The sequence below is a fragment of the Argopecten irradians genome, chromosome 2, assembly GCF_041381155.1.
Source record: "Argopecten irradians isolate NY chromosome 2, Ai_NY, whole genome shotgun sequence".
In the NCBI taxonomy this organism is placed as follows: Eukaryota; Metazoa; Mollusca; class Bivalvia; order Pectinida; family Pectinidae; genus Argopecten; species Argopecten irradians.
In genome coordinates, this window is record NC_091135.1 from 41,486,692 (window position 1) to 41,514,691 (window position 28,000).

Sequence of the window (28,000 nt, forward strand, 5' to 3'; positions counted from 1 at the left end):
GGAATTGTCTTCATTGTAAGCTAAAAATTATTCAGATCGGATGTTTTTTGTGGTTTTCAGAGCATTTTAAAATTAATTACCCCGTTTTCTGGAAATGGGATACAGAGCTAAGTAAACAACCTTTCAGTATTTTTAGTTTTTTTTGTTTGTTTTTTTTTTGCGCGTCGTAAACCTGTGGTGACGGAACAATTCTGAAATAAATAAATCCTTGGATATCCCTAACAGGGATGGACTAATTACGCATTGATCGAACGATAACAAAAATTTAGAACGAATTGTGTAAGATCATTCGGCGGGTTTTACCATCCCTTTAATATCAACTTTATCTAAGATTAGATGTAAAATATATTACGAAATAAATATTGCTTAGCGTTGCACCTTAAGTTCCATGTTATTGACAGCGTCATCCTCAAGTACGACTGGTCACGCCCGTAACTATGCGGGGTACCCAATATGTAGGAGTACAATATCAAAACTCCTTTTTTAAATACAATTTCTGAAGTTTACCTATGTGCGTCATGAATTTTACTCGATTTTCATTTTCCTTGTCATATGATATTTACTCATTATCATGTAAGAACTGTCTTTCTTTCAATAAGGACATATTTACGGGAAATCATCCATGATGTGTTCCTAAATATAAAACACGTGTCCTCGTTCTGTTTAATAACCCAGGTAGTCTAAATAATGACCTTGTTGTCTGACGATATTATACCTGGTTTAACCAAGCAACACAGTAAGCAGACAACACTATGTACGTATATGGTTAGGTATATATAATAGCAACATGTTGATTTCGATAATTCATCTAGCATTGTTAGCATACAGAGACAATTTAAGAGTGACTTGATATTTGTTTCACTACTAAAACGGTCAATTACAGCATAAGGCTAAGTTGAATCGTAGAAAGATATAAATAACTTCATTTATTTCATGTAAACTTTCGTAACAAAACGCTATATTTCGACTGGTATGACAACACACATATTGCACACGCTAATTTAAGCTTACATGGTTGTTTCAGTCGCTCACATGTAAACAACAAAGATGACGTCAGAACTCTCTGCGTACTCTAGTCCTGTTTACGGGATATAGCGACGACATACCACTGAATAGAGAAAACAAGTTCTTTTGACGCACAACATTAGAGAGATATTTTATTGATGGAATACGCCTAGACATTATAAAACACAGTCTGCCCAGAATTGGATTGTTTTGCATGATGACATCATCCTTCCTTGTTATAACTATATTGTTTATTGTTTTTTGGGGTCCATCGGTACAAAACACAATTACTTTATTACTTCATACACTTTGTTCGCTAAACATGGTAATATTTGCACATTAAAATAACTCACTCTTTTAGTTTCTATCTTTGTATCTAGCATGACAAAGTAAGTATTTTACATGTTTTTACTAGTACTTAATTTGGTTTTTGTTGGTTTGTTCTGGTTTGGCGACGTTCTATAAACATCTTGGATCAAACAATGACGTTGTAAGACTTATGAAGAAGAGCAGACGGAGTTCGTGGAGCAACATAAACGACAAACGAACTTTGAAATTGTCTCATATTGTGGCCGTATTTACTAGGTTTGGGGTTGATTGTCTGATTCATTAAGACTTCCGTCGCCAATTGAGTGTAATTTAGATATCATTTTAGTATTTAACATACTTCCCTGTCATTGTTACCTTTTATGGTAATATGAAGTGTCGATAAACTCACTGACGGTAGCAAGGAAAGTCATATGTCAACAAATGACTGAAAATAACATCCCACAAAACAACATAAAACCTATCCCTAGCTTTATACATATATAGATACAAATATAAATTGGCAATATGAAAAAGTACATCGATGAACATATGGTGAAGGAGGTTGCCAATTTTTGCCAAGTTTTAATTTGTTATTATTTCAGGCCAGTACAGTAGTTTTCGCGTTAAAGTCATGAAATCATGCAGATTTGGATTTGTATTAAAGTTCACATCGTTATGATATGTTGTTAAAACACTAATATCAGTGAGCTGTTACAAAATGGTTTTCATGTTAATCAATCTATTGACGATGCTTTATAAAGCACCATTAACACATTTATCCCTGTTGGATGGGTGTAGACGCTACTAATGTTGAGTCTTCCTATTCCACAAAGTGCTCCTCGTAATGCGACACTCTCTAATTTCCAATCCAAACATTTCCGGTAATGATCTAACCTTAATGCTTTTCCGATGATCAAATTCTTGCCTTTAGCTAGATCATCCCGAATTATACAAGTGCGGAGACGCCAGATGTCAGTTCATATGCTCTCTTTGAACTTAAAATTGTTAAAAGAGATATGGTTATGGTGATAATGTTCCAAGAGAGTAACCGTTCACTGCTATATATACAGCATCCGTTACACAAATCTAGTTCGATTTCGCGTCCAATGCACAAACTTAAAGTTATATGTGCCGTTAGTTTCATAATGACGAATCAAAAAGAACTTTTAATGTTATTCACCACCAAACGATACGAACATTTTGAGATATTAATATTTACATTGCATAGGCTTTAATTTTATGAAAAACCAAATAAGAGTTCAAAATGAATTTTAGCAGTACTGCCAAAAATCATGGCGAGTACACACGGTCAGGCCATGAAGCCAAATTGTTGTCTACCAGTTCATTTCATATTTTTACGATGATATAAGTAATTATTAAGTGACTTCTTCAGATAAACCTTTCATCTAAACCTACATAAAGCATAAAAACAAGTACTATCAATGGTGCATAAATTATGTGTTGTAACTAATGACTTATGTCTATAAAGTATCATACATGTTTATCCGTACCTTGAATGATTTTCACAGCTTAATTCATCAAAACTTAAGAGTTTCAATAGATTGCTAAACAATTCAATACCATTAAAAAAACCAACTCATTTCGCCCAGTTATGGCACATATGATTAACTTTAATACTATAATACTATTATAAAGAAACAGCGGCCTTCAACATACACTACTCTATGAATCATATATATATATGATATGCAGGGAAAATGACAAAAGGGCGAGATGGACAAGAAGGACATTGTTTGGAAATTAAAAGTATCCCGTTATATTTATATCAATTCTGGAAAACATTGCCTTGTTGTCGCGATACAGACGTTTATCTGTCAAAATGTGTGTGATAGGGTCAGGAGTCTGTGTATACCTCGAGCTTGTGGCATTGATGATGATGCACAAACTGGTACGGATGTTTGTAATTCATTAATATTATAACTTAAGTATATGCACTTTTACTTTGAGTTTGTAATCCCGGACTCTGTTATTTGTTTTTCTATATTGACTTGCAGAGAAGGACTTCGATAACAGTACAAAACCTGAATTTGGCAAGACACCCAGAGTTAACAATTGCTCTGACATAGCGATGATCTATGTCACTCCACTTCATTTGACTCTGTTAGTCGATTTTTTTATATTTGATATCGAGGTGGCAATTTTCCAATTTTATACGATTTTTCATACCCGGAAGGCTCATACAATAATATACACTTGAACAACTCGACCAATGTAAGACGTGTTTTTATCTGTATACACAAACCAGGATGTGTCTGAATCCAGGTCAGAGTAAAATCAAATTGATCTACTATAGAGTTCATAAAACCTCTAGTATAGTAAACAAATGTCATATCGATCTATAACACAAACAGAAAAAATATCTAAAATAAACGAACGAAGTATGGATCTACTATAGAACGCAAAAACAACAGTAAACAAATGTCATATTGTTCTACAATAGAAAGAAAAAATTATTAAATATTAATAGTAAACAAATGTCATATTGTTCTACTATAGAACGCTAAAACTATAGTAAAAAAATGTCATATGATCTACAATAGAACAAAATATTATATTAAACAAATGTCATATTGATCTACTTTATTATAATACATAAAACTATAATAAATAAATGTCATATTAATCTACTTTATTAGAACACACAAAACAAAAGTACACAAATTTCATATTGATCTACTTTATTAGAACACAAATAACTATAGTAAACACATATCATATTGATCTACTTTATTAGAACACAATTTTTTGTTTTAAATGTCATGTTAATCTTCTTTATTAGAACACTCAAAACCATAATAAACAAATGCCATGTTAATCTACTTTATTAGAACACAAAAACACTATATTAAAAAATGTCATGTTAATCTTCTTTATTTGAACACACAAAACCATAATAAACAAATGTCATATTGATCTACTCTACTTTATAAGAACACACAAACAATAGTACACAAATGTCATATTGATCGAGTTTATTAGAACACACAAACAATAGTTCACAAATGTCATATTGATCTACTTTATTAGAACACAAATAACTATAGTAAACACATATCATATTGATCTACTTTATTAGAACACACTATAGTGGATATATGTCATATTCTTCTATGAAACGCTATAGAACGCACAAAAGAATAATAAGCAAATCTTATATTGGTGACTCGACTATAGAACACAACACTTTAGTAAATAATGTCATATTGATTGAGTATAAAACGCATAAAAGTACAGACCAAGTTGACAAATGTCATATTGATCTAATCTATAACACCGTAATAAAACATTGGTAACCATGCCTAGGATTATAAAACAGTCTTAGACTTCAGTTATACTTAAGACTTCTTTAGACTTTTTAAAAGATTTTGTAAATTGCAATGAATCGCATTTTGGTCTCTTTAAATTAATGGATATATATAAAGAACAAGAACACAAATTAAAATGTATGGACGGATATGGAAACAGCGTATCAAGTTATTACAGCGATTGCAGGACCCGACATAAACATTCTGAGAAAGTGACATTCGGACTACAATTGATATGTACCTACATTTCACATTCCTTTCAATCCCCAAAACAGTTGTGCAAATGATTGTCATACTGTATATCATAATGAAACGTATTCTTAAAGTAAAATTAATGAAATATTTATCCCTATATCAGAGTAAATCTTTCTGACGACCAAAGCTGTGCATGTGGATTTGAATGTGAAGACGCATATCTTTATTTTTTTTAATTGCAACTTATATGCTCGGCATAATGATTATATACCACTCAGACTTCAAACCTTGTTGTTCGGTGATTCTAACTTAACATATAACGAAAATGAATTTATTATTAATGAAAATCAAAAATACATTATTGATACAAAAAGATTTTAATCTTCCTCTCTCTCTCCTTCTCTCTCTCTATCTGTTATGGAGTTTGTAAGAAAAAATGGAAATGTACTTTGTATGTTTAAAACTACTACGTTAATTCTATGTTTATATTGATTTTGAGTATGCATGAGATTTCGTCCGAAAAATATTTTAAGTCTGCCATCTTCAAATGTTGATTATGTATATATGTAATATTGTTGGAGAGGGCTTGATATAAGTTGATTCAATAAAATATGTTTAAACTAAATTAAACTATCCCTATTAGGTAAAACACACACATATATATATATCACTTTTGGGGTTTAATGATCGTGGTCGGAACTCCATAAAGCTTCAGATACCCGACACACAAAACAAAATAACGTTCAACGAACACATACACACAACGCGTATTCTTCGTCCATCAAGTAATAAAACCGAAACTGGACAAGCGACAGAATCAAAGCGGAAAAGTACCAAGAAAAAGAAAAAAATCAAACAAAAATAAAGTATTTCGCAAATGTCCTTTATCTGAAATTTTCCAAATAACTTCTAAAACGGACGTGCTAAAATAACATATCGATACACATATGTACAAATGTGCATGTTACCTTTTAAATATTAATGATAATGCCCCAACAACGGACCGGGATATCATATTTCGTAACTAAGAAAAAAAGACAGGGAGCGCTGGCCAGAAACGGTTTTTCCGAGTTCAGTGCTCGGTCGATCAAAACCAGGTATTTTATAACTAACATCTGTCGGAGCCTATATTTAGACCTGGGTTTTTACGTTCATTTGAGTCCTGCTCAGATGAGCGGTTAATCCTTTCAGTGATGTTCTTCCTCTACTTTACACCTACTTGTGTATAAGCCGAAATAAGAGAAAAACTTCTGGTAAAAACCCCATTTTGATGTCAGACAATAAACCACAGCTGCTGGTCCCCTCATATTAGTGATTAATTAAGCTGAATCCTTTATCATAGATCATATTTATATCAGATGTAATTAGTACGAATAATTTCATCGGTTTGGTCACCATCTTCTCTGTGCCATCGTACGAGCAAGTTTTGTACTCGACAACTTATAGACGAAATCCATGAACAATTCATGTTTCGCCTCTTTCTTATCTTTACTTAAAAACAAGATACAAGTGATGTAAGTTTAATTTCATTTTATTTATTATTAACTTAACTAAACACATAAATAATACAAATAGATATAAACACGTGATATCATTGTATTTTATTACAATATCAAAATTCCACTAAGCACAAGTCATGGGTGATGATAAACTAAATGATTTTTCATTTTTTCTTTCATCAATGTAATCAGTGAAATTCTACATCGTAAGAAATAAAACGTTATCAAACAATACATATAAACTACCACTGGCCTGCCAAAACAAAAGATCAGAATTTATAGAGCATTTAGATTATATCGATAGTAATTATAATAATTCTTGTAATAAGAGATCATAATAAATCGATCTGCTCAATAAATTCGGCTTTTATTTAGCTTCATTATTGCTCGTTTAATTTGTAATTTTAATGGTAAACATTAATTACACATGTCCAAGTCATTCACACTTATTTAAAAATTCCCACCCATAAATAATTTAAAAAAGTAATGAGTTATACAGTCTTGTTAATCCCTGACTAAATCAATAATACTTTATCGAAATACACCAGGAAGTGTCCCTAAATCACTGAGGTCACCAGGTGCGCCATACTAATCTGCCGCACCTGTCATCACGTGGAATTCCTGTGGGGTCAGAAGATTAAAACCACCGAGACGTAGATCGACTCGTGTGGGTATTTCCCAAATATTTGATAATCCACTGCGTAATTTTACATAGATTTTTCTTATCCCTGGTTACTATGATAATTAACACGCGTATATCTTAATTAAATACTTGTAATTTAAGCTATCCCTTCGTACTTGTGTTAATTATTAATATCTATAATGGAATTCTGTTTATCCGATTAACTTTTCCATTCATTATCATTTACATTCTTCTCTCAACGTTTTTCACAACCTCTCATTTGCATACTCTATATGTAATATTCAGCTGCCTCATTGCGTTTTACATAATGTCTCAGATTTTCTTTGCATTGGAAATTTAAAGAGAACAATGTCTTTGGGGAAAGTAATAGTTTTTATGCATCCGAATCACTATCATCAAACATGTCACTCAAATATTCAGTTCTTGCACCAAATTTTTTCAGAATGGTCACGATTTCATTGTGTCGTCTGCAATAAGCAATGGCTGCAGGCGTTGTGCCATCATACATTTTACTGTCCACATCAATATCAGAAAGTCCCAGGAGAAAAGTTGTGAGGCTGAGATCACCTCGCTCTGCAGCTCTGTGCAGTACAGTCGCGCCCCTTTTCGCGTCACCATTGTTTATGTGGGCTCCTTTGGATAGAAGCACTTTCATAACATTCAAATGTCCGTTCTCTGCTGCCACATGCAAGCACGTGCAACCGGAAGAGTTTCGGATTTCCAAATTTTGAGGAATTGTCTGGTAACGGATAGAGTATTCGTTTTGCTGTAGTTCTTCATACCGGACTGGTTCCAACAGCGCGCGCACCGTTTCGTGGTCACCCTGACGACAAGCGATGTGGAGAGGGGTATCTCCGTTATGGTCACACATTTCCAAGCAAGCGCCGCCAACAATTAACCTCCTAACAATAGAAACTTGTTTCGTCAGAACAGCCAGATGTAACGCCGTCTGGCGTAATTCGTCATTGTAAATATCAAGCCAGTCTGCTGCGGGGGCCATTTGTATTATCACGGACGCCAATTGTATTTGTCCATTTATGATAGCCAAGAAAAGGAGATTGTCTCCTTCAGAGTCTGTACCATACACCATCAACGCCTCGGGTGTGATTCTATCCTGGAGTACTATTTCACTTGTCTTAGTTTCCTGAACGGATTCTTCCACATAGCCTTCGTCACCAATAGTTATTTCTCTCGTCTTAGACAAAAGTTCATCAATGTCCGTGATGTTCTCACTCTGCTCTTTCACTGATTCCAAAGATTTATCATTCAATCGAGTTATTTCCTCCCGTAAACTAGCAACATCTCCACTGGAAAATGACAACGAACCAGAACCATAGCCAGGATCACTTAGACAGTCAGCGCTATCCATGCTTTTCTGGTGTAATTTATTAAGTTGGTCCATTCTCTGTGAGATGGGTCGGGTATTAACCGGTGCACAATCAGTTTCTATGTCGTTCATTTTGTCCACTTTGTTGCAGAGTCTTTTATAAATGTTCACTATAAATACACTGCGCAGATTAGTATCCACACAATACAAGTCAACGTATATCAAATATGGCGTCCTCTCCGTATGCCAAGGTCGATCAGATATTTCTCACCACTGAGTTCTCTCGTGTTCGTTCAAACCGTTTTTTGATTACTGAAACCAGGACTACACAGTTTATAACTTCTGTCGCCTGGAAAACCTATCCGAAGTGTAAATACCTTGTTATTTGAAATACTTATGTCATTCACAATCGATGATCTGGATTGGTATTTCCATACACGTAGGCTGCCAGCAACGCAGATAGGGTCGGCCTTTGTATTGCAGCTCCGCTAGGAAATTTGTAGGGGATTCCCCGTTGGTTTTTCCCTTGGCTTTGCACGCACTGTTGATTTTCTACAACTGTACTGTGAACGACCTAGGTGTCAATCATGCAGGGCTTGCGTGTATAGACACACATACTCACTAGGTCAACGCGGAAATTCCCAGTGTTTGTTAAACTGATATAGCAATGATAAGAGTCAAGTTTCAACAGCTATCAGCTGTACGTTATTTTTAGTTTGAAGCTGAATATGAAAAACAAATATAGAATTTGTCTCAGTTTGGGATAATATTGCCAATGTTGATGACTGTGTAAATACAGGTGTTACAAAAATGTGTAGCTCTGGGAAAGTATACAGGTTTTACACATTATACATTATATACGTATTACAAGATGTACAAATATAATCTTTGGTTTTTCAATATCACCACGAAAACAAAACTTATATATATTGATGATAAATCAATTATAGGACATCGTGATATGTCAACGAATTTTGCGGAACAGGGACGCAAATTGAACCTGGGTGGATGGATATATTGGATCATAATATGTGATAGAAGTTCCGAAGAATATAGTTTCTAGCTTAGTGTCCGGCACGTACGAAGAAAACCGTTGTACACGGGAGTGTCTGGTCTACTTCCTGATCTGTAATATAAATCGCAGTAACCTTTTTAAGTTATCGGGATTTCACATAGCAGCACAAATTTTCGGGGGTTTGGTTAAGGTTTTACTAGGACCAATTTTCTGATAATCTTTCCGAATCAGGTTTCCGATGAAAAGCATTTATCTATTCCGGTAGAAATGTCCGCCAGTGATTATGCTAGATTACAGAATTCTTCCCGGATTTTGTTAGGCATTATACGACATGGAGGTATTTCTAGACGATATATTGATAGTTTTAGCGGAACACCACCAACGATATCCGTATTAAAATTATCTATATAGTAACACGAGAGCAAAATAATAAAGAAAGCAAAAGAAGTACTGGTACAGTGTTTCGTTGGTATATATATATATATAAAAAAAAAAAAAAATAGAAAAAAGACATGTTATATATGAAACTTATCTTTTGACAATTAAAACAAACTACAACAATCGAGCTACATCTGTATTTTTTTCGGTACGGTAAGTATTATGTATTATCGAATTGTACAGAAGTCGCACAAAAATAACACACACAAAAGTGGGGCCATGATTCGTCAGTGATATTACAGACGATAGTACAAAACCGATTGTATGATAAACCGTAAAAATAGCTAACATTGACAAAACATATAGTTTAAAAAAATTCATTATAGAACATTTCTCCTTTTTCTGTTGTTTTTTCATCATGTCCGCAATTTTTTTTTGCGCTCAGTTTTTCGTCTAGAAACAATAGAGCGCATCCTTCAAAATCTTTCTCCTAAATATGTATTTAAACTGCTTACTATTCACAGTAAATATCAAGTTTCTTCTGACTCTAATGTTTCTTAGAATAAAATAAAAATATACTAAAAATACACAAGGTTTTCGAATTCGCTTAATTTATGCATATTTCGGATGGTTACGTTGGTAACCAAAACCGCAAAATCAAACAACTTCCATTACAATTGAATCGTGGGTGTACTTAATATTTCAAATACAACAACTTAACACTTAGTTTTAAAATATCGATCAATTTGAGAGCTAAAAAGGGTCTAAACCATACATTTCTTTCTGCGGCAATGTTTTGGAAACTTTCATCCAGAATTCAACATTGAATTCCGATTGTATAATCAAGGCGTAGTTTACTGTTTGTAACCCAATAGGTATCGATGGCAATTAACTTCTGACGACTGTTTCTCTATCAAAGACAGGAGCAGACGAATTGGTATTTTTCTTCAGTTATAAACCATTGAAAAGTTTGAGCTTCTAATTTTACTTAGTCAATATAAAGATATTAGAAATAATTAATCGCGCCCGAAAAAAATATCCATGGCACTTTGCGCTATATAAAATGAAGTACTGGCTGCGCATGCAGCAAAAGTAAAATAAGTTATCTATATATGTATTTTTGTGTTAATTAGACGCGTATATACACGATTAAACATCAATTATTGTCTCTCGGCGGTGGAGCATCTGTAATCAAAATGTGCGCTCAGAAAGGCCTATACCGTTGTGTTTTACTAAATCGTCTTTCTTGTGTGTGTGAGAGAGTACCGGTGTGTGTGTGTATTATTTCAGAGGCCGCGTTGGTCATCTAAAATGTTCATCGAAGGAATGCTATATCATATCCCCCTCCATCTAATTTGACATGGAGCTTGTTCTGGACGAACATGGCCAATGATTTCCCTCGCAATATGATTACAGATATCTACTTGAAAACGCGATGCATCAAATTCAAATTATCTAGTTAAAATGCACATACATCTCCCGATTAATCTATTCTCGTCCCGATTACAATGAGAGTCCACACAATAGATTGTCTCTCAAACACATCCGACAGTTCATAGTTAATGACGGCGATGACTGATCATAATTTCCTTCTAAGAAGTTTAACCCAGATGTAGAGGAAATATCTGTGGTCGGTAACCCACAGGTAAAGGTTCACATCACTAGTCAAACAAACTTTTCCTCTAAGTTTCCTCTTGGCTAGTACGTCCTACAATGGCGTCGGCAGCTAATGTTTTTTTACTCAAGTTTAATTAGAATTTGAGCTTTTTATATTGGCAGTAAATTATATAGAAGTTAATGACATACAGACACATCCATAGCCATGACATAAGGTGTTTGGATCAATGACTGAGCAAATCATGTAACGAAATTTATGCGTTTACCATAGAAAGTACACTTACTGGGATGTTGGTAAACGTCACATGTGCACGCATTTTGTTTTTGATAAAGATATTATAATAGATGTCCGAGTTGTATTCTCTGAAGTCACCAAGACACGTTGTCAGATTATTATTTCAGTCTGCATATGCCCGTGGTTTGAATCAAGGATACAGGGACATTTACTTGTATATTTGAATGGTGTCTTCATTCCATTACTTTCTTATGCAAACCTATTTAATGCCATCTTATATATCCGTTTAATACATGTACTTTTGAAATCTATTGTACATAGAATAACAATAACATGTTAAATTTAACAATAAGTACGGTCAAAATAGTAGAGGGCGACAAATTGATAGAATTTTGATACAATTTCGCGCTGAAAACTGTAATAGGAATAATCACGATAAAATCCTAATTTAAGTCGCTTCTTATAATTTTATCAATAAAAGATTTAGAAAGAAACAACTTAAAATAAAATAATATTCCAAACTATAGTAAAACGTACATGGATATCAACAAAACATGTGCATACAAATTTTATTTTGTAGATTCCTTTATATCTATTTTCTTATTTATTCTCAAATAAATATTCATTACTACAATGTAAAATACTTCAAATGTAACGAATCAAGTAATTTATTTCTAATTAATGGGAAAGCAACGTGTTTATACCGTAAAATCCAGAAAAATAAATAGACAAAAAGGCTATAAGTCGGAGATCACAAGTTACATTTGTAATGATTTCATATACATATTTTTCCTTTATTAGAATTTTGTAAGGATTTCGTATTTTTAATCATATCGAGATGACCAATTTTATGAATCACCTAACAAGATGACACATTTAAAGCCTTAGTGTGACTAAACCAACAAATTGTACCATCGGTAGTGATTTCATCATATTAGTAAGTACTATTATTGACTTTATGAGTAACAAGTAACATGTCCATACGAGATCTACCAGAGTTATCTCCCTTCCTTTAACGTTTTTGATAGAGAACGTGGCCTTTTCACTGAAACAAGTGTATGTCCATGGCAGTCATCTCCCCTGTTCTCTGTCAAGTAATGTCAATTTACTACAGTTGTGTTATTTAAGAAAGTAGATAAATAAAAAGTAAGAATAAATACGGAGCAGACACGCCTAGACTAATGATCATCGAATTTTAAATCGACCATCCAAAATAGAAATCATTAGTGAAGATTTTATCAACTTAGCATAATTGTATTCTGCATGGATTCTATACGTATGATGCAAAAAGTAATGTAAAAAAAAAGTTGATAATGAAATGGTCATCACTCCGTATGAAATTCCATGCAATGATTGAGAGCACTGTAAGAGTTTTCCGCCCCAAACGAGCAATTTCTGAACGATTAAGTGTAACGAAAGATACGTGCACTCCCGACAGGTTTTTAAATCACCCCATCCCTCCCCACACTGACGTTATTCTTCAATCTTTGTCCAAAATAAAAGACAATGGGGTTTTTTCTTTTCATATAGAAAGTAATCAATTCTACACAAATCTGAGTTTGTGTAGAATTAATTAGACATTTCTCAGCGAAGTTGTTGTTTTCACTATAAGTAACAAGTTCCATTGCCGTAGACTACATACACTGTATGGTCACAGTATCTAACTTTTACATTTAAGCCTACCATCACCAGATGGTGGACTACCCATGGTCCGCTGTACATCCGCCCTTCCGTCAATTCTTGTTACCACTTTGTCCCTAGTTGTGCATATTGCATTTTGGGATCGATCTGTCAACAAGATGGCCGATATATTGATAGTTGAAATTAAAAAAAGCAGAGAAAAGATAACTTTTTCCATTGTCAATCAAAAATCATTCTTTGGTACAGGTTATCTTGTTATACATTACCTTATACATGTATATCCTATCCGTATAGTACGTATTTATTTAAGGAATAGAATTTTATTTTGTTGAGGTTATGAGGGTATAATGATAATGGAGCAGGTGCACGTGTAATCGCTGGGTTACACGGGCTTCATTATCATTATAAGCTAATATTTACAGTTTGACTGACATGGACTCAATAACCATGCTTTCTAGTATTATCATTATCAGTGTATAATGATAGTACAACACGTGCGGTAATTCTAGTTATGGGAATAGTCGTTGACGTAGCAACGAACCCCACTTTTGTTGGGAACATATGCATGAATCGATTAAAATAAGCAGTTCAATCGAATTCCTTGACAATGACGGGAGCGAAAAAACATGGATATTTTCATAAAAAAAAAGCTGTCGCGAGAATAAATAATATTAATTTGCATGAAAATCTATTCCTTAATATTTTCAGTTTGCACTGACATGGACTCAATTACCATGCTTTCTACAATTATCATTATCAGTGTAAAATGATAGAATGATCGCAATCCAGACATCTCGATGTAATTTCCGTCTTTGGAAATATATCACATACCGATATTTTCGAAGATTGAGGCCAATCGATCAAGGGGAGGTAACTCAATATATATATATATATATATTTTTTTTTTCCGCGAAACATAGAGAAATGTTCCTAGCACTGTTAAAAGACCTAGCTAATTTTGGCAATAATATATTTTGTTAAAAATTAATATTTTAATGACACGATGACCATTATAGATTATATATAAGAAACGGAACTTCTGTAAATATAAGGAATCAATTACTGGGATTAATCATTGAGTCAGCCTCAATTTTGATGTCATTATAATTTAAACTATCACATTTTAATTGATCTTGTTCTTAAATGAGAGATTTATATGTTTTACTGAGTTGGTAAATTACATAAATTATCTAAATAGTTCAAATTATTTGTACAAAATGCTATTCAACACACTATAGACAAATTAAAATGATTTAAGAATATTTATCAATATCAACATTTATTTGGAATACAACTTTGCAACAATAAACACAAACGTTCTGGATTTTTTAAGTACATATACCATATTCAACCCATAAAAGCTCAGACAGCACTTCCAATGTAGAGAATGGGATGGATCCTTTGTAACACAGGCGTTGGACTCTTATGGTTTTCTCTAATACACACAGTATATCACATATCTATATAATCAAACGCCTTTGTTTGTTGACATCCAATATTAAAACATTGAACCACAATTAACAGAACATTTCTAGGATTATGTGACATATTCTTTTTGGCATCTGGAATTGGTATTTGGAAATTTGAAATGGTTGTCACAAAAGTTTTTATAGATGGCACATGGTTATTTAATGAGGTCGAATATGGTACATGTAATAATCATTTTAAAAATTCCAATTGTCAATATTATCAAACCAGTCCATTATCTTATTAACAGATATACACAAACTTGACCTGTCAGTAAGGGTGTGTATTGTAGGATTGAAAGTTTCAGAGTTTTGGAAGGAAAATTCATATATCAATATCACTGAAAACCAGAATAGAATCTACTACAAAAATTTGTATTGTACAGTATGATCTTCAACCTTTCTACAATTCCACTGCCATTTTTGTTTTGCATATTCTTTATCTGGACCAAAAGTTCCCTGTCAAAGGACCAGCTATATAAGCTACATGGCAACAATTGTCTGCCCAACTATAAAGTTGTCGGTCACGGGCAGACAGGCGTTAATTTCGAACACTGATTATTATTGTACTTACTGTGTATCACTTTTAGAACATTTTCAAAACTAGAAAACAATTTTAACAAGCTGAAGGCAAACAAGTAAACATCAGAACAAGATTAAGATTCCAATACATACAAATTGATAATAAAACAAATGAACAAAGCCATAATACGGAATTATAATACACTGAGCAAGGCTGTGGAACAAATCACAGAGATAACTATGTAACATACACTAATCTACAGACCTATCAAGTGGACATGGGCTGTCTGAAATACTTGTGATTTCATTATCGATTCAAATCAACAGCATGTATATATACAAAAAGTATGAATAAATCAAACTGTTAAAAAACCACCAGACTGGGAATTAGGAACATTTAATAGGAGATTTTTCACTCCCAGGATGTATTTTCCCCATATTACATATAGAATGGAGTCCCCCTTTCCCACTTCTATATGTAATGAGGGGAAAATATGTCCCCTTTTCCCAATTCTATATGAAATATGGGGAAAATACGTCCGGATGACCCTACCTTTACATAAATAATATTAATGTGTATGTTGAAGGGCAGAATATCTAAACCCTAAATCATTATCATGTGAAAAAATCTCTTTTAATTCTTTCTAAACACAAATAAATGCTCAGTGCACTCTATTTAGCTACAAAGTAGGTGAAATAACTGTCATTATTTTCCTTAATACATTTATAATTCTCCTAAATCAAAATGGTTTTAAATAAAATTAATCTATCAATGGTAAATCAAATATTGAAATGTCTGCTTTACCTGTCTATCAGAAATATATTCATGTATATGCCCCCTCTCTTTAAACTCTCCTTTTCATTATATCCTTTTGGTATCTAGGTATATATGATCCTTAATAATTCCTTCTACTCGAGCCCCCAGTTTCCTCACACATACTACATGTTTTCTTATCCCTCCCCCCTCATCTGATATACCATTTCTTCAATAGGTTCTCCATGCATGCTCTGATTACCCTACTCTATCAATCATCTATAACCTAATATCTTCCACTCCATTTCGCTCCCCTTTCCTTACTATATATAGCTAGCTCGACTGACATTCAATAACCCTTTCCATTTGAATTCTCGATTCTCATCACATAGATTTTCATTCTCAAAGCCTCGGACCTCCATCGATCCTTCCCATTTGAGTACCATACTCAATATCAATATTTTCCTCTTGAAAACCAGTAGAACTACATTACCCCTTCTCCATAGGTTTTCAAGCTAGCTTTACTGATCTTTTATTAATTAATAATCCCCCACCCCTACCTACATCATTGATTCCCCATGATTTCTACTCTACTGATCCTCAGTAACTTCCCCTCCTATTTGGGTTCCTCTATCCTCAGTTGGTTCCCCAGGTTCTCCCTGCTCCATTTCCTCAATTATCTCCCCTGCCATTTGAATCCCCTTATCACCAGTGGTCTCCTCCGTCTCTACTTCCTCCACAATATTCTCTGCTGTGATGACCTCTATACATTCCTCAACAACTTCTTCCTCCTCCTCATCCATGTGCTCTATGACCTCTGCTTCTAGTATCTCTATTTGGTCCTTAGTTATTTTAACAGCTTCACGTTCTACTGTTCCTTCATCGTCAGCACCCTCTTCATGTGTTTTCTCATGGGCTTGTAGAATCGTCTTGCGACTGAAGCCAAGTCCACAATACTTGCAGCGGAATGCCTTCATGCCAGTGTGTGTACGCATATGGGAGTTAAGGTTGACCTTCTGACAGAAGGTTTTATCACAGAACTCACACTTGAAAGGTCGCTCTCCAGTATGAATCTTAATGTGGCGATACAAGTCAGAGATCTTACTGAATTTTCTGTTGCAAGTGTCGCATACAATGTCCCCTGTGTGAACTTTAGCATGTGCATTCAGTCGCACAATGTGATCAAAGCCTTTAAAACAAACACCACATTTATATGGAGAGTCATCCCCAACATGGATCTTCATGTGACGTCGAAGGTTACCACTTTCATTGAATCCACGAGTACAAATTGGACAGCGGAATGGTTTTTCTCCTGTGTGTATACGACAGTGCATACGCACCTCGTATCGATGAGTGAAGGCCTTGCCACAATACCCACACTTGTAATTCTTGTCCATTGTGTGTGACTTAAGATGGCGATGACAGTTGCTCTTGTTGTTGTACTCCTTCCCACAGATATTACATTTATAGATGTATTTGGTCTTAGCAGTGCCTTCCTGAATCTCTGCCTCAGCTTCCACCTCCATCTTGGCAGGAATGTCAGCATCTGCATAGACTTCCTCTGATTGGGAGAAATCCTGCAGATCAGATCCAGGGATAGCTGGAACAGCTGCTGGGGGAGGGAACATACTTCCGTCAACCTCTGTTGTAACGTCAGCAATGGTTAACTCTATTATGGAAGCTTCCTGATTGGGAAATTTTAAGCCAGGAATAGACTTATGATTCTTTCTCTTCATATCGTCAGGCAAATTTTCAAACACTGCAATCTGTCGGAGTTCCGAGTGGGTGCGGAGATGAGAAGCCAGACTACCTTTCTGGTATACCTTCCCACAGTGACAGCACATGTAGACCTTTTCCCCAGAGTGACATCGGATATGGTTTGTCCAGTTTAGCTTATTCTTGTAGACTTTCCCACAAATGTTACACTTGTGAAAGATGAGCTGAGATGCATCACCTGCGTTGAGTACCACTGTGCTCTCATTCTGAGTCTTTATATTGTTCTGGATAATCTTCGTGCCATTAGGCAGGTGTTTACCTGCAGATATCTTTAGTGGATTACGACGGATGTCCTTACTACTGACTTGAATGGCTACATCATACAAGCCCTGTCTTGTGAACTTTGGGAAGCATGTGATCTGTGTAGCCACATCACGATACTGCTTGGCTTTGATGGACATCATTGCTGTCTGCATACTGGAGTCTCTCTTGTCTGGCCTGTCCTGAATGTAAAACGTTCCGTCCTCTATAGTTGCCATGTCACCTTGAGCTCCCTCCTTATCAGATTCCTCAACCATATACAGTTGAATAGTTCCATCTTCGAGAATTTCAGAACGCAAGTTTTGAAAATTATTTGGTGCCAGGCCATCGATGACAATCTGCTTGTCAGTAAGAGCCTCTTCTAAGTGCTGTAAGTTGACCCCCTGAAGTAGACTGGTACCAGCTGAGCTACCCTCTCCCGTCTGTGTGGTTTGAACCTGGACTGTCTCCACTACATGTTCAGCTTTCGGGTGTATGACCTCTACCACTTGTTTTTCGCCCTTGTGGTCAGTGACGATGACTGGCATTTGTGTGACACCATCAGAAACTCCTTGGATATCCATCACTGTGTTTGGGATGGTAACGGTTTTCTGCTTATCTCCTGCTTCCATACTTAATGAAGGAATCTGTATCATCTGCACTTCTGACTGGATATCTTTGACTGTGTTGGGAATCTGCTGCTGCTCCTCGCTCTCTTGCATGTTAATAACAATTTTCCCTTGCTGTTCATGAGCAGTATTTGCAAATTCTAATAATTGTTCACTTGCTTGAAGTTCGCTGAGAGCTTGGGCAAATTCCATCATGTTCTCCCCTGCTTGCACCTCATTGATGTTGTAGGTGGTCATCATGCCTTGTTCATCTGAAGTTGCAACAGCACCATCCTGGATCTGCATGATGATGTTGCCAGTCTCATCATTTGTGATGTTGATGATGCCACCTCCAGCTGTCTGTGTTTCAACTCCTTCGGCACCTTCAACTTGCTCAAGAATAATCTGAGAATTGTTCAGTATTTGACCCTCCATCTCTACTACTGTTGGAATGCTTGTTTTTTCAGCCATGATGATGTCTCCAGCTCCCAATTTCTGGCAGTTAAACTGGGGAAATCAAAGTAAAATGGATTAATTTTGTGATCATGTGAATGAGTTTTTCTTTACAATTACATAATCATTTCCAGTATGATAAGTTGTTGTAGTCAAAGACAGCTGCAGTTGCTGTATTACAGTATATACATGTAAATCTAGTTTAAAACAGATATATAGATCTAAAGTCTTCTTATAGTTACCAGGTATAGTAATAGTACTAGGTAGCTAAGCCTAATAATTATAATCATTTTTTGAAATAGGCACAGGTCTATCAATTACCTTCTTGGTCGTCCAGAAGTTGTTTGTGAATTGTTGCATACCCTGGCCAATGGCCAGTGTGAATCAGTTTAGGAATTTGAATCATTCATTTTTTTTTAACAAACATTTTTATCACTATCTGGAGTATCATATGCCATCAAATGTTAAATATATATATAATTAGCTTAGATCTTCTTTAAAGATTCCTTGATCCTAGAACATATATGGAAGTTATTATTTTGAAGTTCACAATAGACTTATTGGAGATAACTTGAGATCTATCTTTCATGTTGAACCAATTAAAATCTGCTGCTGTATATCAATTAATGGATATATATAGGGTTTAATGATTTTTTTTTGCATTTTTATATATGTATGTATTTACTATATTCACCGTAATTATAGCACCCTTCCCCTTGGCCTTTTATGGAGAAACGTTAAAGTTATATAAACGCCCCAATTCCATGAATTTAACAATGTTTTACAACATGTGATGTCTCTAACATCAGCATTGTATCCCATATTACATGAGCTTGCCAATGTTTTACATTTGAATCATGAAATAATAATTTGTCTTAAATGATGTAAAATGTATACATGTTTAGTGTACCAGATTAATGTGCCAAGAGTAAAGAAAGATTTAAAATATTGCTGACTTTTTTCGCCCACAACTAATTACATTTTGGTTCATAATAAGCGTCCCCTTTGTTCAAATTATTTGAATGCCCTGGGTGAACTATGGCGAATACAGTATATTTAACAGAGCCTATAATTTGATATAAACATAATAACAGCCTCTGCCAAGGATCAAACTCTCTCGATCGGTTACTCCCGGTGGTCTGACGCTGAAACGTATTAGATCGAGCAAAAGAGAGTTCTCTCTAAGGCCCCCCCAAAATATATATGTTTCAGGTACCCCTAGCTACATACCAGTTTTTTACTTCCTAATCTAGCTAGTTTATCACACTTTTTCAAAACAAACAGGTTGTGTGTGAAGTTTTCAAGTAAGATTTTTACATTTGCTTTAAGTTTGTCCAAATAAAGTTCAGTCAATAATATTCAATATATAGTATCGATATATAAAAAATACCCTTATATACTTTTTATTGACAGAACGTCAAACTCCGGTGATCAAATTAGTTTCTGTACATTAGGCCTATGAAACAAAATTAATCAAATGAATTTAAAATTAATTGCAAAATTAACTTGAAACCATTTTTATATCACACCCCTTTCGCGAAAAGTCAAATCGAAAGTAGGAAGCGATCAAGACATCATGACAACTCTTAGAAAGACGAACTGATGCAAATCACATCGTCGGATTTCCAAGCGCATTGCTAACCACTGGTTTTCAAACAGAAGCTTGGACGCCGTTTCGATATCTTTGTGCCAAGCTTCTAAGTGAAAACCCTGGGTTAGTTACACGCAACAATTATTTAACCTCGAAATATGAACTTGATACATTGTCAATCAAAGCAACTAAATAACATCGATTTATCTTACCTCAAAATGAGCAGAGAGGTTTCAGTTTTCCATGAATTTTCAAGTTTTTATCGGGCAAAATGGCCGACGAGGCAGCGTTCCAAGGGCAAATTACTCTACAGAAAGTTCATAATGATTTAAGCGACTATATGAAATAATGGATTTATTGCAATATCTATGTGCTTACTTTAAGGAATATATATGTTTTCAAAATATTATAATATTTTTTGAGATGAAAGGAAATTATTTAACATTTAAAATGTTTCCTTAATTATTTTTTGCTATGTCGCTTACAACATTGTCATATTATTGCGCGGGCTCATGGTGGACATTTTCCCGTCGCCATTTTGATTTCATCAGAATCAACAAGAAGCTCCAAAGTTCATACTTTTTCAGTCACGGAAATGGTAATTCATTCCCAATTATTGTGAAAAGTATAGTTACACTTGTCTTCTTATTTAAAAACAACATTTCATTGATTTTATTCGAAAAATACGTGCACCGCACTGGTTAATTCCACGGTTCCATTTCACCTTCCTTGTCGACCAAGCATGGCGACAGGATCTTGAGTATGTTTGGATTCTAATCTCGATCGGCTGGTCGTTTGCAGCACATTCTTGTATTCTAAAACGCTTGAATGTAATGTAAAGTGTTTGACTCATGATCTAGAGGTATTTTGCATTCGTATCCAATGATATTTTTTGTGCCAATAAAAAATAATGCGCCGTATGCGTGTCTCAAAGCAACCATGTGTCCTCTACTGATTAGACTACTCTGTCTAATACATTTTGTCTGAACAAAAAGTATTCACTTGTATGTTCTAAAAACGAATGGGGACTAGATCTAACTGGTTATTGGTCCAGTAAGCTTAGTTAGGCCTAGGCATATATAACATGTGTTGTTTAAAATTGTTACCAAAGTTTGATGGGTTAAAGAGTAAAGTCCGTGGTGTGACACTTGGCCATGGCATAAGCATGGAATTTGAAATCCCAGTTTTCTTGATTTATCCTATTTGGTCAAGGTAAATATTTTTAGTACCCATTTTCACAGAAATGACATTTTATTCTACATAAGTCTAGATTAATTGATAGCAGCTTAGGGGTTTCATTATCTTTCAGGAGAGGCGCGGTACAATTGCAATTTCAGGGGTACTTTTCTATACCATCTGTATGCTATCTCATGTAATTTAGCCCAAATCAGGCGTACCACAACCAGGTTCAACCCGGTACCGTCTGATATTGAAACCCCTTGCAGCTGTAATTTTCAACTCAAAATGGCAAATGTGATATTATAACAGGGTGAGAGTAGTGCTGGCCCTGTTAACGTTACATTTGGTGCTGTAGTAGACCATTCCAAATGGGACACGTATTGGAGGTTTCCTTGGAGAGAGAACTTTGGTTGGTCATAAGTGTGATCGAGGGCGAACATGTTTGAAAACAGGGAGTAGTGTATAGCAGGTTTTATTTGTACATGTATATATAGTGATATGGTCGTCACCTAGCTTCACGCTTGGGGGAATTTCCCTTTAGCTCAGTCAGTAGAGCAGGGGACCAGTAAGTCCAGGGTTGCGTTTGAGCCCAGCTATCGACACACTACTCTCTCAGTTACATTTAGTGTCGTAGACAACTGTAATTAACCCCCTCCTCACGCCGCTGCGCAAAACCTAAAGCCACATAATCGTTGGCTACGATGGAGTGGTCTAACCACAAGAAGACAAATTAAGAAGAAGAAGCGAAAGCTATAGGAGTTTGAGAGGCTTTCTTGGAGACAAAACCTAATTTGGTCTATGTTTGGGGGCAAACACATTTGAAAGGGGAGGGTAGTGTAGCAGGTTTTAATAGTAAATGATAATACGATCGGCTTCGTGCAAGGGTGATTTTCCCTTTAGCTCAGTCGGTAGAGCAGCAGACCAGTAAGTCCAGGGTCACGGTTCAAGCCCGGCTGATGACAGACTACTCAAGCCCTGTTACAATATTAATTCAGCAATGGTTGATATAGATGAGGTTACAAAATAAATATGTTTACATTGTAACACAAATAAATACTTTCACCTTGTTATAACAAGATATACATAAGTCGCTAATTATAAGTACATAGTCCTTGTTATAAAGACTTAATAAGTTAATATCTCATTATAAAAGGTAGCTTATATAATTATAGTCTTCAATCTTCATTATTATCTTTGATGAATTAACTGTCACTGTGCAGTTGCATATTCTACTAATATCAAGAAATAGGATTCTTCACAAAAGGGACTAGCAAGTGAGAGTGATTGTATAGAAAGATTTGAAACCCTTGGCAAGCGAAGATGAATATAACGTATTTGACCCAATAAGTGCCCTAGTGCATTCAAAAAATGGTATATTAATAGCTTGTTGGGTTGGACTGGAGACATGCATAATATATAATAACATACTTACTGTCACCAAAAGCACTTCATTTTGGCCTCTTAAATGACCACAACAAATTCTTTTGGATGAAAATATTACGATTTAACAGGTAGACATCAAAGTTTTAATTTTCAGCAACAAGTGGGAACTTGCAAATTTTGTTATTTCATTTTTTTTGTCTACTAGGTAATTCTAATTTAGTTCAGTTCAATAATTTCTACCCCTAGAGAAAGTTGTCTAAATAAGGTATTTGGTATATAATGTTAAATCAACAGATTTTATGAAGTTTATCTTATTGTGTTTTTCAGATAACGCTGACAGTATATTGATAAACTTTATCTGGCTGACAAAACCTATACCAAGATGACAGAGGAGGTTCAGTATGAAGTAATGGGATCAACAGAGGCCCTAATGCAGACAATGCTTACCCCAGGAGTGATCCAGGAGGTTGCTGCAGAGGAGCTTTCAGCAGGAAATCAAGAAATCATCATTGATGGCATGCCTCTCCAGATTCCAGCGGGAAACTACAAAACAGAGGTGCTGGAGGACGGCACAGTACAGGTGATTGTTTATCAGGATAGCAAGGAAGATCAGGATCCTTCCACGCCCAGATATGCAGAGTCTGCCATACAGACAGACATAGACATCAGGAACAGGCGTGCACACAGTATTGGGATTCAGAATACCACGGTTCCTCAGTTTAACAGTTACAGCTTTGCTGAACATGGAGTACAAACAGACCCAACTCCAGATGAATCATTATTGATTGAAGGTGATGGAAACATGCCAGTCGAGCTTCCGATTCCAGAGGACAATGAAGAAATGGATGAAGTAGTGGAAGAAGAAATTGAAGAACGGCCTGCAAAGAGAAAGAGGAAAGCGACGACTAAGAATCCGCGGGTTATACAGAACGTTCAGACAGATGACGAGAACACAGTGAAAGGAATACGTGCAGGCAAGGAAGTAACTTTCCACAAATGTGGTATCTGTGGGAAAATCTACAAAAACAAAACTAATTGGATGAATCACCTGAAGGGCCACTCAAAAGAGCAAGTATTTATGTGTGGATACTGTGGTCAGCTTATTCAGGGATTCTGTTTTGTTGCCCATATTAAAAGCCACCACAGTGAAGAAGAGGCTGCTAAAGAAGAAGCTGCAAAAGCTCAGACGAAAAATGCTGATGACGAGGTAGATAACACTCCTACAGCTTCTTCTACTGCAACGCTTACAGCTATGTCCACTGAAACTCAAACAGAAGCTCCCAGCAACAATGAAAGTCAGGATTTTGATGTGATGGATGAAAATGGAGAGAAGAGATACATGGTGAGAAGTCATCAGGTGACTCTACCAAACCAGCAGGTGGCCACTGTCATAGATCTTGGTAATTTGATAGATGTGGCCATGAATGCAGAAGTCACATCCGATGCTGCAGACGGCACTAGTACTAGTACTGCTAAAAGTGCTAGTGGTGACCAAGGTCTAAAGACAACTACAACCACCTCACAAGAAGTGAGAGAAGAGCTGGAGACAGCTATAGCTGGGACAGAGACCACGCAAGAGGAGATACCAAACACGACAGAGGGAGAATATGAGGATGTGACAACTAAATACATCTACAAGTGTAATGTCTGTGGTAAGGAGTACAACAACAAGAGCAACTGTCATCGCCATCTCAAATCACACACTCACGGCAAGTCATATAAGTGTGAATACTGTGACAAAACTTATATGCATCGATATGAACTGAAAATGCACAGTCGTATTCACACAGGTGAAAAGCCTTTTAAGTGTGTCATTTGCACCAGGGCTTTCAACGAAAGTGGAAACCTCCGTCGACACATGAAGATTCACGCTGGTGATGACACCCCCTACAAATGTGGAGTCTGCTTTAAGGGCTTTACAGACTTGTATCGCCTCCATGTCCATCTTAAAGTCCACACTGGGGAGATCAAGTGTGACACATGTGGGAAGACATTTGGTAAAATTTCCGACCTGTACCGTCATATCCGTATTCACACTGGTGATAAACCGTACAAATGTGATCAGTGTCACAAAGCCTTCTGTCAAAAAGTCAACCTACAGACACATTACCGCACACATACTGGCAAGAGTCCATTCCAATGTAAGCTCTGTCATTTCACTTTCAGTCGTAAACAAATCCTTGATAACCACATGAAGGTTCACGCTCAGATAGAAGACGAGGAAAAACTTAAAACAGCAGGGGAGATAAAGAAGGAAGTTATTGATGAGGAACTCGAAGGTGCAGAACATGTCCCGCAGGAACAGGAGGAAGAAGAGGAAGGTATGACAGAGGTGGTCGATCTGTCATCTGTGGACGAACAAACTGGATTAGTGGAAGTACCAGTGGACTCCCAGGAAATAGAGACTGGACTAACACAGGAAGAACTGGCACAGTTAGTGGCTGCTACCATGCAGTCACAGGTGGCAGAGACAGCTGGTACCTCAACTGATTAATACATTCCTTTATAGGATATTACTGTAACTGTGTTATAAACATTGGGTCAGAGGTGTTTATCAGGCAAACATTTAAACCTTATTGCAATTTGATTAAAATAAGATTGACCTAATTGATATACAGGTCAACTACTGTTTAATTAGAAGTATTTTGTTGGTACCAATCTAATTTTTCACTTTATATTAAAGTAAACTTATAAACACTATGACTACTCATATAATTCAAAGTGTTACTATATGGTCCTCCAGACTTCAAGTAGACTATATTTATGTAGTTAGCATCAAGATTATCAGTAATAAGATACTGTTAACAATTAGAAACACATGAAGTTTTTTTTGGCTATACAATTGAAATCTATATATAATTAGATTTTAAGCCTGATTTATCATTGTTTTGTTTAAACGATATAACAGTAATTTGTAATTTTACATCAATGACAGTAGAATTTATTTGAAATAGGAATGTTGCTGCCCACTTGGTAATTAATATTTGGACACAAGCATTAACAACTTATAAGATTAATAATAAAAAAAAGAAAAATTGTAAGATTAATAATAAAAAAAAGAAAAATTGTGAAAAATCCACACGGCTAGATTGAACATATATTTAATAGATACTGTCACAAAAAAGCCTTCTGTCAGAAAGTCAACCTACAGACACAATACCGCAAATATATATATAGTAATATGTATTTAATAGATATATAAATATTATGATATAGGTGAAATACATGTATAGTGATGTCGACTGTTACAATTAAAATTTAACTGTCCATTGAACACTTAATATATATTTTCTTAATTTAGTGATTCTGCATAAAAATTAAACCTACCACAGCTAAAGACACGCTGCTGTGTATAGTACTGAAGAGATAAACATTTTGTTCCTGCTCTAGATCCATAGGTATTATACATATAAATGAAATGTTTATTTGGAAGCAGTTTAGTCAAGTGTTATGTATATTCACCTATATCTAAGTGTAAATACATGTACATATTTGGTGATCATGATGTGGGTAGTTTTGGAATGTTTGTACATACTGTTGTTATATGCTGCACATATGTTTTAAAGAGGTTTTGTTGATGTCTGTTGGTTTTATTTTTGTAATGGAATGTATGGGTGATTGTTTGATTAATGTGTTTTCTTGAGAGTATAGTGAAAGTATTTGACTAATTAAAAGCATAATTTTGCTTCAGTCCAAACTAATTTATCTATAACTTGACATAGTTGTTCCAAAGACAATATTATTTACAATTTGTGTAATTTAGAATATCTCTAATTCAAACTCAGCTTATTCTTAAAGTCACCATCTTGCTTTTGCAAATGTTTATGCCTTGATATATCATGTCTTGTATAACAAAAGCAGGATGGTGACATTTTATATTACACATATATTGTAAAAAAAAAAAAATTGTATGGACCGGTACTGGTAATTCTCTATTAATGACTCTATTAAATGACAAGATAAGTCTGATTAATCTGGTATTTGTGTAGTATATAGTTTTCGTTTACTATAGTTGATTGGATTCCAAGATGTACCAAATCTATCATAGTTATACACCGATTTATCTTGGTCCAATAACTTTGACATAACATTTGAATGAAATGCAGAAATATAATTGAACGAAGTGTGAGAAACATTTCACTGTGTAGCTGATTCATCAAAATCTGTTCTTTTGCCATTTTTTTTGTAATACTATGCAATTTAATATAAGGTTATTCAGAAGCAAAAGAATTAATATTTGTGCAGATGTTGTAAAAAAAGTCTTTGTTGAAATTGAATTAAAGGTTGATATTGTGACTTTGTCAGTCATAAACTGTTTAATGATATTTCAGAACAGCCTGGCTTATTGATTTGTCCATATGATTTCAATTTTCACAAATTTGATTTTGCCATTTTCTTGCAATTTCTACTTTATTTTGCCATTAAAATGGCATATCATCATTATGTACAGACAAATTGAAAGCATATTGTAGTTGAAGAAAAACTTCTTAATACAAACCAAAAAAAATTGCTGATACCTGTTAATTTAGGACTATATTATTTGCATTATTCAATGATGTTTATAATTTGGACTGTGATTTTCTTTTCTGGGCATGCAAGGGGAGATAATTTAAAGGAATGTTCTGTAATATTTGCTATACAGTGTATATCATACAAAGATAAGTTTATACTTAGATTAATTTTTGCCTAGTACATGCATACCAAGGTCTAGTAGATATGCAAATCCTTCCTGGTAATTATTTGAGGATCAGACCCATTTGAAAGTGTTTGCAAGTGTATGTATAATAATAGTTCACAATTTCTTTTGCCAATTAAAGATTGTTATATTTCACAATTAA

General features: G+C 35.0%; 3 protein-coding genes across 5 annotated transcripts; 1 reads left to right on the top strand and 2 right to left on the bottom strand.

The window, feature by feature from the left end:
- Positions 1–6,350: 6,350 nt before the first annotated feature.
- On the bottom strand, positions 6,351–8,774 carry LOC138315520 (NF-kappa-B inhibitor cactus-like). Its single transcript, XM_069256604.1, has one exon. The coding sequence runs from the start codon at positions 8,434–8,436 to the stop codon at positions 7,351–7,353; it is 1,086 nt and encodes a 361-aa protein (XP_069112705.1). The 5' UTR covers positions 8,437–8,774; the 3' UTR covers positions 6,351–7,350.
- A 5,678-nt stretch (positions 8,775–14,452) lies between these two features.
- Positions 14,453–20,933, bottom strand: LOC138315521 (uncharacterized). Its single transcript, XM_069256605.1, has 2 exons — positions 20,813–20,933; positions 14,453–19,063 (listed from the first exon to the last, which is right to left on the bottom strand). Exon 2 carries the CDS (start codon positions 19,025–19,027, stop codon positions 16,523–16,525), a length of 2,505 nt encoding a protein of 834 aa, XP_069112706.1. The 5' UTR covers positions 19,028–19,063; positions 20,813–20,933; the 3' UTR covers positions 14,453–16,522.
- Positions 20,705–28,000, top strand: LOC138315522 (zinc finger protein 675-like). Of its 3 annotated transcripts, none has more exons than XM_069256608.1 (2): positions 20,705–20,723; positions 23,490–28,000. In XM_069256608.1, the coding sequence occupies exon 2, from the start codon at positions 23,545–23,547 to the stop codon at positions 25,654–25,656; it is 2,112 nt and encodes a 703-aa protein (XP_069112709.1). In that variant the 5' UTR covers positions 20,705–20,723; positions 23,490–23,544; the 3' UTR covers positions 25,657–28,000. The 3 variants fall into 3 exon arrangements, with proteins under 3 accessions (XP_069112709.1, XP_069112707.1, XP_069112708.1); XM_069256606.1 differs by lacking the exon at positions 20,705–20,723 and adding an exon at positions 21,073–21,198; XM_069256607.1 differs by lacking the exon at positions 20,705–20,723 and adding an exon at positions 21,657–21,812.